A 17,006-nucleotide genomic window follows, 5' to 3' on the forward strand; every position below is an offset into this window, starting at 1 on the left:
GCGGTCTGCCGTTATTTGCGGGTTAAGAAAGATGGCGGATGAGAAGAGCAGGTTGAAACAGCGGAGTCATAAAAGCAGCATATTGAAAGAAGGTAATTAACGCTCTGAGACTTGAAAGATTCTAGTAAGAAGAGTTTTTGTGTGGATTTAACCGCAGTGTGTTTGTGTGCGTTTGATGGATAACAACGGTTATGAAATGACAATGCAGCGCTCCGCTTCGCCAAATATTCGCCTCAGCCGTTGTTTCGCATATTATTGCGAATTTGAGCTTCCCGCTGTGTTCGACCGATAAAATATCACTGAAAAGATTGTTTTGATTGTATTGTTTTGATAATGACACTGAGCGTGTGTTCTTTGAGCCGGGGACGACTCATTCTCGCTGTGCAGTGTGTTGTTAGAATAAAGCCGGTGTGAAGCCACTCAGCTGTCCTCACCTGCAGCTGAATGTGTTTGTTTTTCCTGCTACTGCTTACCCCTTGAGCTGATGTTCATTCTTGTAGAAAATGTCATTATAACAGCCGCTAAACCGATCTCTCAATGTACAGTAAATAGAAGCCCGTATTCGTCTATTATCTAGCAACTAGCTAACTTAACTTGCTGTGTAATTTTAGCTAGGCTAATGTACGACGCACTGGATAACGAGGCGCTTTAACAGCGGACACCGTTACAAATGTAATATAGCTTTATGCCTTAGGCCTTAGGGTACACACATTACAAATTAACTTCGAATTCCAACTAAAGTTAAAATTGCCAGTTGAAATGGTTTTCCTCTCTTATTAAGAAATTCATGAAATTAATTAACATTTGTAAATGAAGATCTGAATTGAAAAATTCAACTTTTTAATTCTCTAGTATCGACGAAACTTATATTATTTTTGCAGGAGCTCTGATTTTGCACCCTTGATCTCAAATGTAAGTCAACGATTTAATGGACAGAGGTCAGAAGGAATAAGCAGTGAGGTTTACCTTAATACTGGAAGGATCTACTATTTAGCTGTGGCGCTTCAAAGAATTACTTGCCAGTAGTTGTAGTGTAGCTGTCACTGAAAAAAGAAAACGCATAAGCAATGCTATTGTGGTTTTCGTGAAAGACACCCAGTATCAGGTTAGAGTAGTTCATAATAATCTGCTTACAAGGTTCTCAAGGATACCAGGACAGCTATGTTGGTTTCCCTGAGCTGGCTGTTTAGGAAATCTTGGATTTTTAAAGTTTACTAACTCCTTAGTCTGTTTGGGGAGTGTTGGTTGACTGTAATATCAAAAAGCCTTCACTGTTCTTTACCCTGTTTTTAAGCACAGAGTTTCTTATGTCATTGAAGAAGAAGCTGGAACTGTTTGCTGTTAAAGATGTCATGTGATTTGTATGTATTTGTGCTGGTATGTTTATTATCTCAACCGATTCAAGTTCAGACTGAATATTGCAACAGCACTGATGCTTATAGACCTGTACTTATTAGCCAGATCCTAATGGGAATTCTTAGGGCGTGGTTATTGGTTTTGCAATTCTCAGATAAGCCCTGGGCTTCTTCATAGAAGCACTTTAAGACAGATTAGCAGAATTTTGACTGAATATAGTTTCTAATGTGTTTTAATAGCAAAGGACAGACACTGGAGAAATGTTTAAATTGAGCAACTTGCTGAAAGGGTGAATCTAAAGGGGGCGTGGCATGTAGATTGTTTATTTTCAGGGTTCCATAGCGTTATTTATTTTAGATTTAAATTTAAATAAATAAAATGTTAATAAAACAGTTAATATTTTAAAATGTGAGGATAAAAGCTAAAAGTAAATAAGTGTATGTGGGACAGTAAAACTCAGTGGTACTGATCTGGGGCTGTTGGGTTGAACACTGAATTATTATTATTATTATTATTATTATTATTATTATTATTATTATTATGTCTAAATTTAAGAAACACTAACAACAAAGGTATTTTAAACCATTAATCCCATTCTTCAATATTGAATCAAGTTGCTTAACTGTGTGGCACCTTGCATTGTGCAACGTTATAAGTTATACTCCAGACAGACAACAAAAAAGAAAAACACTTCAATTGAACTTCAAATTAACACTTCAAAACGCTTCAATTACGCCAATAGACGTATTCTCTGCAGTGTGTCCTGTGTGTACACCAGGGTCTGCTTCCAGTAGGATATGCCCTGTCCTACCTATGACATGACAGCCTTACCTGTCTGCTTTTCATGTGGAGGAGTATCAGCTCTACTCTGAACCCCTCCCGAATGACTGAACCCATCCATCCACCTTTTTGAGGCAGAGCCCATCCACCTTTTACAAATCAGGCCTAGATTAATAGATTTACTGCATTCCCCAAAAACCATGCGCAATCTGGTGGCAAAGTTGGCAGTCTACAGTAGTCCTTTTTAGCAAATGGCTGTGTTAGCCTTGCTTCATCTTAATAATTACACCAGCAGCAGAAAACAAAATACACTGTCCTGTCCAGCAGCTTCACGCTGAAACTTTACCGTGTCTTGCCAGCATGGGTACAGACACAAACTGTGACTTCTGTTGACGAAAAGTCTGAACTCACTCACTGAAAATACTTGAAAACAAGATAACTTCTCCACCTGCTCTGTGTCATCGCACACTGTCTCTTTGCGCTCTTTTTACTTTTCCTCTTCTCTCCCACCCTGTGTTACCCTAATAACTGAAAGATAACCTTTTTTTAACAATGTAAATATGTTTTTAGTCATTTTACATAAACTTTGACTTTTAACAAAATGCATTTACTCAATTTCTTTTTCTCTTTGTAATCTTACTTTACTTTCTTACTCTACTTTACTATCCATCTATAAATATAAAATTAGTAAAACATAACTGAAGTTTTAGATTATAAATAGAGTATGAGGGAGATGGATGATAGATATTAATAGATGGATCTTTTTGAAATCTTCATCCAGAAGAGTACAGTATGTTTATGCTTGGATACATTAATAGCTTTGCATTATTCACAGTTCAGATGATCTTCATTTGTCTAATGCTGTACCTCAGTGACCCCTCTGAGTTTATCAAATATCTGAAACAAAGAGTTTCTACATGTCTTCCTCCCTTTCAGTTAACTTTATTCTGATTTGCTGGCCCTCGTAAGTAGAACGTTAAAGCATGGACTGTCTTTTTCATATAGCATAAGCAACATTAGTTGCTTATGCTATATTGCTCACTGCTTCTATGACAAATTGAATGGGGACCAGGTCACCCAAAGAGTTAAATCTGTCCTGGTTACATGTCTCTATTCAAACTAAGTGGATCTGTAGGTCAGTGAAGCATCACTGCTGCCATACAAGGAGCTTTACTCATCCAAAGGTTAAAACTGACTTTTGTAAATAGTGGTTTTATTTACTATACACATCAGGTCAGGCCTGCAGTTCCGTCATAGCAATAATTCCTCTTAAAGGACTATAATCAAGAGGAAAGCTGAGGCTTCTAGAATTAGACAGGGTTTTCCCCCCATCCAGCAGACTTTCACTTCTGACTGCCAGTTTATTGATTCCTGCGAGGAGACTCAACCTTCAAGACTACAGCCATGCTATATAGAACATATTCACACTGTAAAGAGTGCTTAGTTTAATGCATTTATTTGAAAATGGCAATAATGGTATTGCATTTGTTTAGAACTGTCAGCATTTCCCCATAAATAAAAGGCAATTAATTATTTTATTCTCTAAATACTCTAATATTCTATATTCTCTAATATTCACGTAAAGATTATTTTGTTAGTCAGTCTGTGGCTAATCTGTCAGTTAATTTTTTATTAGTCAACAATTATTTATTCACTCCTTTAATCTTTGCTTCCTGTAGGCATACCTCTTGTTCCAGGCTACAGGGCATATTTGCTTCACCTGCTCAAGTTGCCCAGCTGTAAATGTCACCCTGCTGTCTCTTCTCCAGCCAATTAAAATAATGACCCATGAAACATATGAATTTGAAGTCACTCAACCAATGTTTCCAACCAATAACTGTAGAAAACATGGACAACCTAACAGCTCAAACCCCGCCTCCTCCATGTTATCAGATTTTTCACAAAGATGCTTTATGCCATTATTAGCAATTCTCATTGTTCAAGGGGTCTCCTTTCTCACAGGTTGGATTCTAGTTAATAACTTAATGCTGTCAAATTGGGGTCAACGTCATCATGACAGCTTTGACTGGCAACTGCTGTTACAGAGAAACTTGCCTATATCTAATCGGGAATGGCTGATAGAGCCAGGACTCTGAGAGGAGGGCCAGCATTTACTTTCCAAAACCACGACTGTTTCAAACTGACAGCATGAGGTGTTCTGCAGTAAACTGGATTAACCGACAGAAGGACCAGAGGACTAACTGCACTTTTTCGGTAAGTTGAATGTGTGTTTGTAAGCTAATCAGAAATTAACATCCTGAGCTAGCTAGCTTAGTTGAGCAGTCATCTGTTGGGGAAAGCTGTGTTTGGTAGCTAATCCATGCATGTGAATGAATATACCTTGACTAAACAAGTCACTCTGAGCTTGAATGTACATTAAAGTCAGTGCTGTACAGTCAGAGCTCTGCTGCTGTACTCAATGGAAAGATGTTCAGACCTGCAGCTGAAGATCAGGCACTAAAACTGTTTATAAGAGCAATGGAGAAATGCCACTCTAGCTGCTCAGTCACTAACTAACATGACAGTTACTGTACTTTTTATGAGTATTATTCTGTAAGAGCAACAAGTTAGACTCTCCTTCAGTTCTTTTGGAGAACTGATTATAAAATATATGCAAATGGCAGCATTTTTATGTCTCTCTTACATCTGTAATGACAGTAACACCAAATTAATAAAAGAAAATGCACTTTAAACCCTCATTGATTATGGATTTCATTCGGTTTTAACAGAAGAAGAATTACTGAAGATTGAAAATGTTCTCACAATACAGCCTGTAAAATCAGTCCCAGTTTCTGATTTCTGTTTGTGTCTTACACAGCTGATGTTCACAAACTAAAAGAAACAGGATTATAATAGGAAAGCAGGGGTATCTATACAGAGCCTTGTACCTGGGGGCTTGCTTGTTGTGTTAGAGACTCCATGATAGTTCCTCCTCTTGCTCCCATTTCTTAGGTTTCTGTTGCCTGAGGTATTCACTGAGCACATTGGTGGTGGCCATCTTTCTGGTGTAGTTGTGGATATTCGTTGTCTCGTCCTGGACTGTGGTACTGACACTCACTAGTCCCCGGCCTCCTTCCTTCTTAGGCGTACCTTCCTTCTACTTAGGCGTACAGTCTCAGGGTGCTAGATTTGGGGTGAAACCCTACATGCATGGTAAGGAGCTTCCATGTCTTGATGACAGTGGCTTCTATCTCTGCATTGCTATTGCTGCATTCCATAGTCTACCAGAGGCCTGGGAGCTTGAGGGTCCTGCGGAGTATCTTTGCCGTTTCTAGGACTCCGCTCTCCTGGACAGAGATATTGGATGCTGTTCCTGGGATCTGCTGGAGCCACTCGCCTAATTCCTGACAATTGCTGCATTCTGTAGTCAGTATCCATAGTGATCTCACTGAGGGGGTTCAGGCCTATGCAGAACCGGAACATCTCCTTGGTAGATCCCGCACTTGATGGTGACTTGTGCTATGGACTTGAAGTTGGCCTCTAGTGTTGTTTGCCACATCTGCATTGGGTTCCTGATGGAGGCTGTTAGGGACCTGTTGATCTTGTACAGTTCTAGGCATGCCAGCATCCATTTGTGGTGCATCGAGTCATAGGCCTTCTTATAATAAATCCAGGCAGTGCACAGGTTGGTGAACCTGGTCTTGGAGTCTAGCACAACTGTTCTGTCTGCCAGTAGCTTTGCCAATTCCTTTATGTACCCCCTCTCATGTGTTGAGGCCTATGCCTATTCATTTTAGCTACTATGATGCCTGACTAGAGCAGGGCAATATGACCAAAAATATTTATCATGATATACATTTGAAAATTTGCGATAACGATATAACTGACAATATAATTGACACTAGACAAAATACTTTATAACTCCACAACTTTATTAGTGCAAAAAAACCCCCAAACAAACATCAATGTATTTTCACTTAAACAAGCAGCTGTTTTTTATGAAAAATTTAACAGTGCAAATGCAAATTCCTTGCTGACAGTTTAACCAAAAGGCATTTCCAGTGGAAATTGGCCGACATATCCTCAGCATAACCAAGGCGTAACCGCCTTGTGCGTATGAAAACAAAGGCACTGCTCATGCGCGTTTTACCCATATTCTATCGCAATATTTCATTTTCTTACCATTGCCCAACATTATACCAGTATTACCGTGAACGGTATAATATGGCCCAGCCCTATGCCTGACAGGAGCTTCCATGGGGTACTGAGGCAGGGTATTGGCCCGTAGTTTGATGGAACTGGACCCTTCTAAGGTTCCTTGGGGAACAGGACTGTCCGGCCTTCAGTTAGCCATTGTAAGTGTCTCGACTAGCAGCTGCTTCATTTGCACTGTTAGATTCTCATAGAGTGCAGTCAGTTTCTTCAGCCAGTAAGAGTGAATCATGTTAGGGCCTGGTGCTGTCTAACTCTTCACATTGGAGACCCTTTCTTGGATGTCTGCCACTGTGATTGTTACTGGACCCTGTTCAGGCAGGGTTTTGTGGTCTGCTCTTATATCCACCAGCCACTGAGCATTGCCATTATGTGTTGCGTCCTTCTCCCATATCCTCTTCCAGTATTGCTCGGTCTCAAGCCTTGCTGCTGTTCTCATACTGTTCCCCTGTCACTGACATTGGTTTATTCTCCTGCCTTCTATTTCTCTAACCCTAACCCTCTTGAAGCGGCTGGAAAAGGCTCAGTTTTTGCTTGGCAGTTTCTAAGGCGTCGCTTATGGGCAGCTTGCTATACTTCTTGGGCAGCTTCTTAATTTCCCCTTTCTGTAGCTCCGATAGTTGGCCAACCACCTTCCTGACGTCTTTGATCTGTCGCCTGGATTAACAAGGTCCGCGTCAGGTGTTGAGTAACCAGGACACACAGATGACAAGTGGAACAAGACAAAATAAGTGGGCAAGAGACAAAAATAGGGCGCTGTTGGAAGCTGCTACATAAGTAACTCCAGCGGAAAGGGTTGCATGAATGGATGAGGGACCTATGGAATTTTCCATACCCAGCATCCAGATTGATGGCGAAACTAGTAGCTCAGTGTTCCAACATTCGGAAGAAGGAACTGCTCTCACGGCTAGAGATTAATGAGGTACCACCCAAATGCTATGTCATTTGGAAGTCAGCCACTTCAAATAGAAGGCAGGAGAATAAACTAGCTGTTCCTCACAGAACAATCCAAGGTGTGCTCTCAGTGGCAGGGGAACAATATGAGAACAGCAACACCAAGGCTGGAGACTGAGTAATACTGGAAGAGCATATGAGAGAAGGACGCAACACATAACGGCGATGCTCAGTGGCTCGTAAATCTAAAAGCAGACCACTGCACTATCCCTGAACAGGGTCCAGTAACCATCACAGTGGCAGACATTTAAGAAAAGGGTCTCCAGTATGAAGAGTTGGACTGCCACCAGGCCCCAGCATGGTTCACACCCACTGGCTGAAGAAGCCAGTAGGTTGTCAGTGAGCGCCTAACTATACAAATGAACCAAAGAATCAGTCCCATCCAACCACCGGCTAATAACTTTCGTCAGTACAACGTGGAGGCTTCTGGCAGGCACCATGGCAGCTAAGATGAACAGGCACATGGGTCAATACATCAGCGGGGCACATAAAGGAATTGGTAGGAGTATCAGAGGAGCAAAACACCAGCTACTGGTTGACAGAGCAGTTGCCCAAGACTGCAAGACTAGGCTGGCTAACCTGTGCACTGCCTGGATTGATTATAAGAAGGCCTATGACTTGATGGCTCACACTTGGATCCTGGAATTCCTAGAATTGTACAAGATCAACAGGACCCTAACAGCCTTCATCAGGAATTCACTGGTGATGTGGCAAACGACACTAGAGGCCAACTTCAAATCTATAGCGCAAGTCACCATCAAGTGCGGGATCTACTCACTGCTGTTCTGCATAGGCCTGAGCCTCCTCAGTGAGATCATTACGGATACTGACTACGGAATGCAGCAGTCGTCAGGAATTGGGTGAGTGGCTCCAGCAGATCCCTGGAACAACATCCAATATCTCTGTCCAGAAAAGCGCAGTCCTAGGAACGGCAAAGATACTCTGCAGGACCCTCAAGCTCATAAGCCTCTGGTAGATGACCTGAGCTTGAAGGATAAAGACCGTCCACAGGTTTGAAAGTGGAATGAAAGGGGGAGAGAGAGAGTGAGAGATTTTTTTTTTTTTCTCAACTGAATTTGTTTCAAGTGTTCTTGTTTAAAAGAGCAAAACAAAAAAACCCCACAGAAAACGGGCTGAATTGTTCTTAATTAGGTGTTGTTCACAGAGTTAAATGTTCAGTACTCTGTACATGTTATATCGCTAGAGAGAAATGTGAAGCATTAACCTCCTAAGACCCGAACTCTTCCACGGCATGCATTTTTAATTTCTCTTTGATATTTGGGCTGATTGGGTTCTGATGAATATAAAAACAAAGAATTACCAGATTTTTTTTTTTTTTTTTTTTAACCAGATTTTTGTTCCTAAGAAAAATGAGAGCCACATATGAGGATATTCATTTAAAATTTTGATAGAACAGTAGCAGTATAATGTCCTCGTAAGTGGATATCAGGCCCTTGTAGAGCAAAATTAAACATTAAATTCTAAATAACCCAAAATGTGATGTCCACATATGTGGACGCCAGGTCCTAGGAGGTTAATATGTTGTCCAGTGCTCGGGCAGCAGCTCAAACACTGCTAATAATGTGTGTTTGTCTCTTGTTTTCCTGCAGGTGACCACCATTGAATTCTGACCACTTTATTTCAGATTTGAGAGATACACTTCACATTTTACAGTTTGTAATGATTCTTATCTCCTTGTGATTACAGGAGCCGCCCTCAGCACCACCCAGAAAACAACAACAGAAAAATCATGTTATGTGTTCACTCTTGATGAACACACTGTTCATGACATGTTGGGTTTGTCCATCTTATTGGCCGAGCGTATAGTGGAGGTCTGAAGACTTCCCTCTGAGGGAGCTGCTGGTGAAGATTATGAGTCCTGTTTGATCCCTGCGATGAGCGTCAGTCCTCCTGATGTCACAAAAATGTCTGTCTCAGTGGGTCAACAGAACATCTGGCACAGGACAGGTGTGATTTATTAAAAAAAAAAGAAAAAAAGCATGAAGCTTCTCCTAACCTTTGGACCCAGAGAACCGCCTTGGCCCTGCCTCCAGGGTGAATCTATTGATTATGTGGACTCTGGATCATGTTATTAAATTAAAAGAAGTAATCACACTTCTGTGAAACCTTCTGCTGCTGTGTTTTTCAATCTAACATTTTATTCAAACAAAGTGCTTTGAGAGTGTATAATGTATCTAAAACTGTTTAAATCTTCAGTTTTATAACACCTGAGTCTTATGTTAAAATCTGAAAGGATAGCATTAACAATAAAACAAACAAACTTCAAAACCAAATCTTTTAGAGTCTCAGCAGCTGAATAACAGTTGTTGATTATTTTAAAATGAACCTAGAATTGAATTTACACAAGGTCCTGAATAATCAGGTCCCATCTTAATGGCCTTGTAGTACCATATCACCCCATTAGAGCACTTTGCTCTCAGACTGCTTACTTGTGGTTCCTTTAGTATTTAAAAGTAGAATGGGAGGCAGAGCCTTCAGTTTTCAGGCCCCTCTTCTGTGGATTCAGGAGACAGACACTATCTCTACTTTTAAGATTCAAAATATATATTTTTTCCTTTTTTTAAATAAACATATTGTTAGGGCTGGATCAGGTGATCCTAAATATTTCCTTAGTTACATTGCAAGGTCTAGGCTGCTGGGAGGTTCCCATGAGCAAATGCAGTCAAAACTGAAGAAGAAACTGAGTGTTTCTTCTTCAGTTGCCCCTTTCACTTTGTTTATACACCTCTGCATTTCATTATTATTTATTATAAATCTCTGGCTCTCTTCAATAGCTTGTCCTTTCCCTGTCTTCTTCCCCTTACCCTAACGCCCCCTGTGAGCCTGGTTCTGCTGGAGGTGTCTTCCTGTTAAAAGGGAGTTTTTTTTCCTTCCTACTGTTGTCAAAGCACTTGCTCATAAGGGGTTGATGAGCAAGCTTTTTGGGGTTTTCTCTGTTGTATTATTATAGGGTTGTGGGATCTTTACCTTACAATATAAAGCACCTTGAGGCAACTGCTGTTTTGATTTGGAACTATATGAATAAAACTGAATTGAAATTGGAAAAGTGTCTGTGTTTTGGCCATTTCTCATATTTATAACATTTATTAGAGATTATATTGTTGTCACCGACCCCCCCCCCCCCCTTTTTTTTTTAGTTTGTTTGTTTGTTTCTCGTGAGAAGTCATGTATTTGATCAATTTTTAATTGCATTGACAATTTGTAATGACAATAAGAATATTGTATGTAAAATTTGTCTTGGAATGCTTCCAATTGTAAAAATTTACCATTGTCATGGTGATTAATAAAAATACCATTAACATCAAACTGTTTCTATATCCCGTGTTTTTCTATTTCTGATAATGGTTCTCTTGTTCCATTGAGTAGAACCATGTAGCGTAAAGTTATGGGTAAATATCATCTTCCACTAATAAAGTATTTGTTTGTGGATTTTGGCTAGGTTTACAGACAACTTTGTATTATCAAAGTCTTATATTATTGGAAAATCCAGACCTCCCATTTAATAAAAATTTCACAGTAATTTAACTTCCTCAAATGTGCCTATTCAGAGTTGACGTCACAGCTCCAGGGCACTGATCTTTTCAAAGTCTCCCTTTCATCTTTCTTCCATCTTCTCCACCCTCCTGTTATGCTGTGTTTTAATGGTCACGCTACATTTTTCTTTGTTAGTACTGTGTAGTCTTGGCAGGCAGTCAAGGCGATACTCTCCCATCTATTTCTGTAGTATATTGTAGTTCTTAAACCATATAAGTGTTTCTGTAATATGACACATCAATAAAATTAGATGTTGAGCAATTTTCCTAGTCATTGTTATCAATGACAATGTGTAGCTGTGTCAGATCAACAGTTAGCTGTAGAAAGGATGTTACTGATTAAGATTGTGTGATTTGCGTCATAATCTTTGTACTGTTACCTTGTGACAATTGCTTGTAAAGTTGGTGTGAACCACTAAGGTAGCCCTGTAATGACTTAATGTAACTGTACAGTTACTGTACTGTAACTGTAGTTTTGCAGGCCATTTCACTAATACTGGTAACACAGAGATCAGGGAGTTTCTGACTTCTAGCATAATAGAAAATTAAGTAGACTATAACGAGCTTACTATATTAAGTTATAACATGTGCATCTTTATTACTCCTACTCTTCATGCTTATGGTTCTATTAAATAAAAACTGAATTAACCTCCTAAGACCCGAACTCTTCCACGGCATGCATTTTTTTATTTGGGCATATTGGGGCCTGATAAATGTAAAAACAAAGAATTATCAGATTTTTTTTTTTTTACCTTATTTTTGTTTTTAAGAAAAATAAGAGCCACAAATGAGGGTATTCGTCTAAAATTTTGATAGAACAGTAGCAGTATAATGTCCTCGTAAGTGGATATCAGGGCCTTGTAGAGCAAAATTGAGTATTTTGGTCTAAATAACTCAAAATGTGATGTCCACATATGTGGACGCCAGGTCCTAGGAGGTTAAAGGAGGTATTAATTGGCTCACCTCTGTTCTTTGTGCCCCCTGCACACACTCTGGACTTTGCCTACTGGTGAAATAAATCTGTAAAGATGTAGTGGCATTTGAGTCTGTCTGATTACCTATTGTCTCTCCTGTGTATTTTTTCAGTCATTATTATATATGTTTAGCACCCACTAACATCTATTTAATCTATTCCTAATCTATCTATTCCTTTCTATTTCTTATTTATTTGCTTTATAAATACATTTGGCTCGACTTTGCATTGAGAGATGAGTTTCATTATCACCCCAACCAGTCGCAGCAGATGGCCGCCCCTCCCTGAGCCTGGTTCTGCTGGAGGTTTCTTCCTGTTAAAAGAAGTTTTTTTCTTCCCACTGTCGCCAAAGTTCTTGCTCATAGGGAGTCATTTGATTGTTGGGTTTTTCTCTGTATCTATTACTGTAGGATCTACTGTACAATATAAAGCGCCTTGAGGCGACTCTTGTTGTGATTTGGAGCTATATAAATGGAATTGAATTGAAATCTATTATCCAAGTCAAAAACAATAGAAATAGTCTCTCATATAATAACAGGATCAATGTAGCTGCCACCCACCCCTCCAAACTCCACACTGATTTTTAAAGAATCTGGAAGTGAGTGTAATTTATCTAAGCACTCACAACCAACTGTTTCACAAGTGGTTGTTATATGTAGAGTTGCCAAAATTAAATTGCTAGAAAGTCATGTTATATTTAACAGCAATGTTCATGAATGTTGAGACAACTGAAAACGATATTTTTTTGCAACAAATGACAATTGATAATAAGAACACAGGCTGTAAATTCCTTTAATTGGCTAGTTATTGCTTTGTACCAGTGAACAGTCATGACCAATCATTTCTGCATTCTGAGCCTTCAGACACATTTGAAGCTTACTTTCCCCCTCTCAGGTGGCCACAGTTTTAAATCATGCGCATCCCAGATGAGGTGTGAAGAGGAGGACTATGACCTGCTGGAGGAGGAAGAGGAGGAGAAAGTGGGCATGCCCCAGCCTGTGCAGATTGTAGTGGCAAATGAGGAGGAGCATTCATTCTTCCTGCAGGAGCAGGTGCTGGAGCAACTGCTGCTGCAGAAGAAGGTCCAGGACCTCCATGTGGTTGTCGTCTCCGTGGCTGGAGCTTTTCGCAAGGGCAAATCCTTCCTGCTCGACTTTATGCTTCGTTACATGTACAAACAGGTAACCTGTCAAGTTCTGTGAAATCCAAATAGTTAGTTTCATCATAATCCTGCTGACAAACATCACCAAATATATCCATTGACCTCAACTCTCGTCTTGGTGGAGCAGTCAAAAGAACCACTGAATGGCCCCACTCTGGCAAAATACAAATGCAAACTATACACCACGATAATGAGCTTATGGAATCTGGTTTTCCTGAATTAATCATTAATTTCAGAATTGGCTTGTTTCAAAATGTTGAAAGTTGTAATGCTGTGAATAATGCTGTACACATATTTGATTTATCTGAGTGTGGCTACTATTAACTGCGGTAGCAGTTTCTGTGTCCATTAACAGTTAATGTTCATAACCGTCACTGGGTGCTATGTCAAGCAGATGAGTGCTGTTCTTTGAAGCAGTTTCTGTTAACATACTGTGTGAAGTCTAATCCACACTGACGATGAAGATTAGGAAATTTGGTTTACTAGGAGCAAGTGGAACAGTCAGTATTTATAATTTTATGTTAAGCTTATACTGCAGTGTTCATATCACTGCAGATGCAGCCCAATCCATCAGACTGCTCCTCTTTCCCCTTGCTGGTGAAGAAGACCCTGAGATACTTAAACTCCTGCACTTGGGGCATCAGCTTGTCTCTCACTCGAAGTGACCCTTTTCTTATTGAGGACCATAACCTGTAACTTGGAGGTGCCAATACTCATTCCTGCCACTTCACTCAGCTACAAACTTCTCCAGTATGAGCTGGAGGTCACCTACTCAGAAGAGATTCTAAGGCCACCAAGGTGAAAGCTTTCTGCCGCTTGGCTACCCCTAGAAATTCTGTCCATAAAACATTATAAAGAGAGCAGGAGGACAGAGCAGCCTTGGTGGGGTCCCATCAAAAATAAGTCACAGACAGACTAGCTTGTAACAATTGACTGGACCCCCCGCCCCCCCCATAAACACAAGGCTTTCCACATGTTTGCGTGTGAGTTTGGAATGCTGTTTGTTAGCTATGCTCTTGTGATCTTGCAGTCATCTGATTCGTGGCTCGGCGGTGAGGAGGAACCTCTGACCGGCTTCACTTGGCGGGGTGGTTGTGAACGGGAGACCACGGGCATCCAGGCGTGGAGCGATGTGTTTGTAGTGGAGAAACCAGATCACAGCAAGGTCTGTGTCACAGCATCTTCTAGGCTGTTCCTTTTAAAATGTGGTGTGGGTATGTGTGTATATGTGTGTAGCGTGAAAAAATGTTTCACCCCATACTGATTTTTTTTGTTAACTTAAATTTGTCAGATCATCAAACAAATTTAAATATTCGACAAAGTTGACACATGTAAAAACAGAAATGTGTTTTTTAAATGAAGGCGTTTATTATTCAGGTGAAAATACAGACCTATATAGCCCTGTCTGAAAAAGTAATTGCTCCTATGCCATCTTTGTAAAGCTGAGTTTAATTTCTCTAGCCACACCCAGGGCTGATTACTGCCACACTTGTGACAAATGGTGAAAAATGGAACATTGGTAAACCTTCCCAGGAATGGCTGGACAAGAACTGAACAAAGTTGCCCTAAGAGCTCAGTGAAGACTCATGAAAGACTCCAGCACAACATCCAAAGTAGGTCTGACTTGCCTCAGTTACTGTCAGTGATACCGACTATGGAATGGAGCAATTGTCAACCACCTAATCTACATACCACACAACTTGGATCTACCCGAATGACATTCTGATGTCTGTAGTGTAGCATAGGCGGATGGTAACAAAGAGAGGGAAGGTATTCCAAACTGATGCATTACCAGAAGGCAGCATTGCAGACATCGAGGGCAGCTACAGGCACTTGGGAATTTCATAGGCAAATGGGAAATGGGAACCACGAAGAGGCCGCTAGGAAAGCTGCAACCACCAAGTACCAGCAGAGTGTAAAGCAAGTCCTGAGGAGTCAGCTTCATAGGAAGAACAAGATCCCGGCAATCTACACTTACGCTTGCCAGTGATTAGTAGCATCAGAAACCCAAGACGGAAGAGGAGTAAGGAGAAGAAGCAAGGATGATGGAACGGCAGGCCACTACTTGGCCACTGTCAGAAGAAGTGGCTGACATCCTGTCAGTGGGTGGACAAAACTGGACTGAAAGACCGCACAGAGACGCTAATCATGGCAGCACAGGAACAAGCCATAAGTACACGATCCATAGAGGCTAGGGTCTAACACACTAGGCAAGACCCCAGGTGCAGAATGTGTGAAGATGCCCCTGAGACAATCCAGCACATAACAGCAGGGTTCAAGATGCTAGCAGACAGGGCATACGTGTAATGCTCTAACCCAGCAGGCATATTATACAGGAACACCTGGGCTGAGTATGACCTGGAAGTCTCAAGGTCAAAATGAGACATGCCCACTAGGGTCGTCGAGAGCTAAGATCCTGTGGGACTGCCAGATACAGACAGCCAAACTGGTGATGGCTAACCAACCGTACATAATAGTCGTGGACAAGCAGAGGAAGACAGCTGTAGTGATTGATGTACCAAGTGATATCAGGGGGCTGAGAGAAGAACTCAAGAAGATGTCGAGGATGAAGGCAACAGTGGTCCTAGTGGTAATCGGAGTACTCGTTACTGTCCAGAACAGTGCAGGACCCTTAAGCTCACAGGCCTTTGGTAGAGGACCCAAGCCTGAAGGATAAATAACGCCCTCGGGGGAGAGGGGAATTTAAAAAATATATATATTTATTTGTATGTATGTGGTGTGTATTTTTTATTTTTACTTCATTTTTCCACAGGTTGCAGTTCTACTAATAGACACGCAGGGAGCGTTTGACAGCCAGTCTACCGTTAAAGACTGTGCCACACTATTTGCCTTGAGCACCATGACCAGCTCTGTGCAGGTCAGTCATCTTTTTTATTTCTAGCATATTCTAGTTGTCACATAAGAAACTCTGATAGTATAACAATAGAATATACATTTTTATCTAGAAATTATGGCATCAACATTATGTGTGTTTCAGGTGTACAACCTTTCCCAGAATGTTCAGGAAGATGACCTTCAGCATCTCCAGGTCAGTATCAAGTAGCAAGACAGCTTTACTATTTCTAGCATAAACCCAATTCTCCAAAAAGTTGATTCTGTTCATCTGGACGTAGCGTTTTGTGGGAGAAACGTTTCGTCACTCATCCAAGTGACTTCTTCAGTCTCAGCTGACTGCAGGTTTCCCCAACCTTATAAACAGTACATTTGCATAATGACTGAAACCAGCCCACTGAAGGAACAATGGGCTGGGAGGTCAGTGAGATTTACTTTCCTGGATGATTGAGAATGCATCAAGACCCCATGACCCAATTATTTAGGTTGTTTCAGCAACAATTAAATGCATCAAATTAGGGTTGTAATGATTTGAGTAATTCAAATAATTTGATTAAAAAAAAAAGAACAGAGCTGTGTGTTAAACGGTTGTACTAGACCATATTTATTTAGGCTTTCATTAAAAACGTTTTGCGTTGAAAGTGAAATAATATCAAATGTTGTTGTCATTTTAATTGCGTTAATATTTAAACATATAAAAGCTTTTTTCACAAGCCAATAAAAAAGTATGGTTCAGTAAACCTGAGGGTCATTAGATTGGACACTGAACTGTTATTAATATCATTTAACATCTACACATCAGCAGCACAAAAACCTTGCATCAACCCACATAGCAAAATTCGTATGGCCCGGATCTGGCCCACACAATGTGCTTACACATGGCCCACATACCGCACAGAATGACGGCCCTTTGGTGGCCCAGACCTGGTTTGCCAGAGGTGAACCACACATGGGCCAGCACAAGGCCAGTTAGAGACACACTGGAGGTCCTGTGCTGGCCCATGTGTTACCTCTGGCAAACCTGATTTGGGCACCATTCTTTGCGGTATGTGGGCCATGTGTAAGTTGTGTGCAGCCACGGGCCAGTTGCAGACACACTACTAGCCCTGTGCTGGCCCAGAACAGTTTCAGCTCTGGCCCCAGATGTCAGTCTACCTTAATCAAGCCATGTAATAACAACATGTGCCGGAACATAATAGTAACATGACAAAACTGTTCAGAC

The 17,006-nt window shown here is 40.8% G+C and overlaps 1 protein-coding gene across 2 annotated transcripts in view; it reads left to right on the plus strand.

Moving 5' to 3' along the window:
• Positions 1–17,006, plus strand: part of LOC102779230 (atlastin-2) — a 34,086-nt gene continuing 17,080 nt past the window's right edge. For both annotated transcript variants that reach the window (XM_006806801.2, XM_006806802.2), the window contains exons 1-5: positions 1–92; positions 12,664–12,950; positions 13,962–14,096; positions 15,705–15,809; positions 15,930–15,980. In XM_006806801.2, the coding sequence (XP_006806864.1) occupies positions 32–92; positions 12,664–12,950; positions 13,962–14,096; positions 15,705–15,809; positions 15,930–15,980 (639 nt within the window). In that variant the 5' untranslated portion in view covers positions 1–31. The remainder of the gene's footprint in view (positions 93–12,663; positions 12,951–13,961; positions 14,097–15,704; positions 15,810–15,929; positions 15,981–17,006) is intronic.

The sequence above is a fragment of the Neolamprologus brichardi genome, chromosome 6 (genome assembly GCF_056152115.1).
Source record: "Neolamprologus brichardi isolate AB-2024 chromosome 6, ASM5615211v1, whole genome shotgun sequence".
NCBI lineage: Eukaryota > Metazoa > Chordata > Actinopteri > Cichliformes > Cichlidae > Neolamprologus > Neolamprologus brichardi.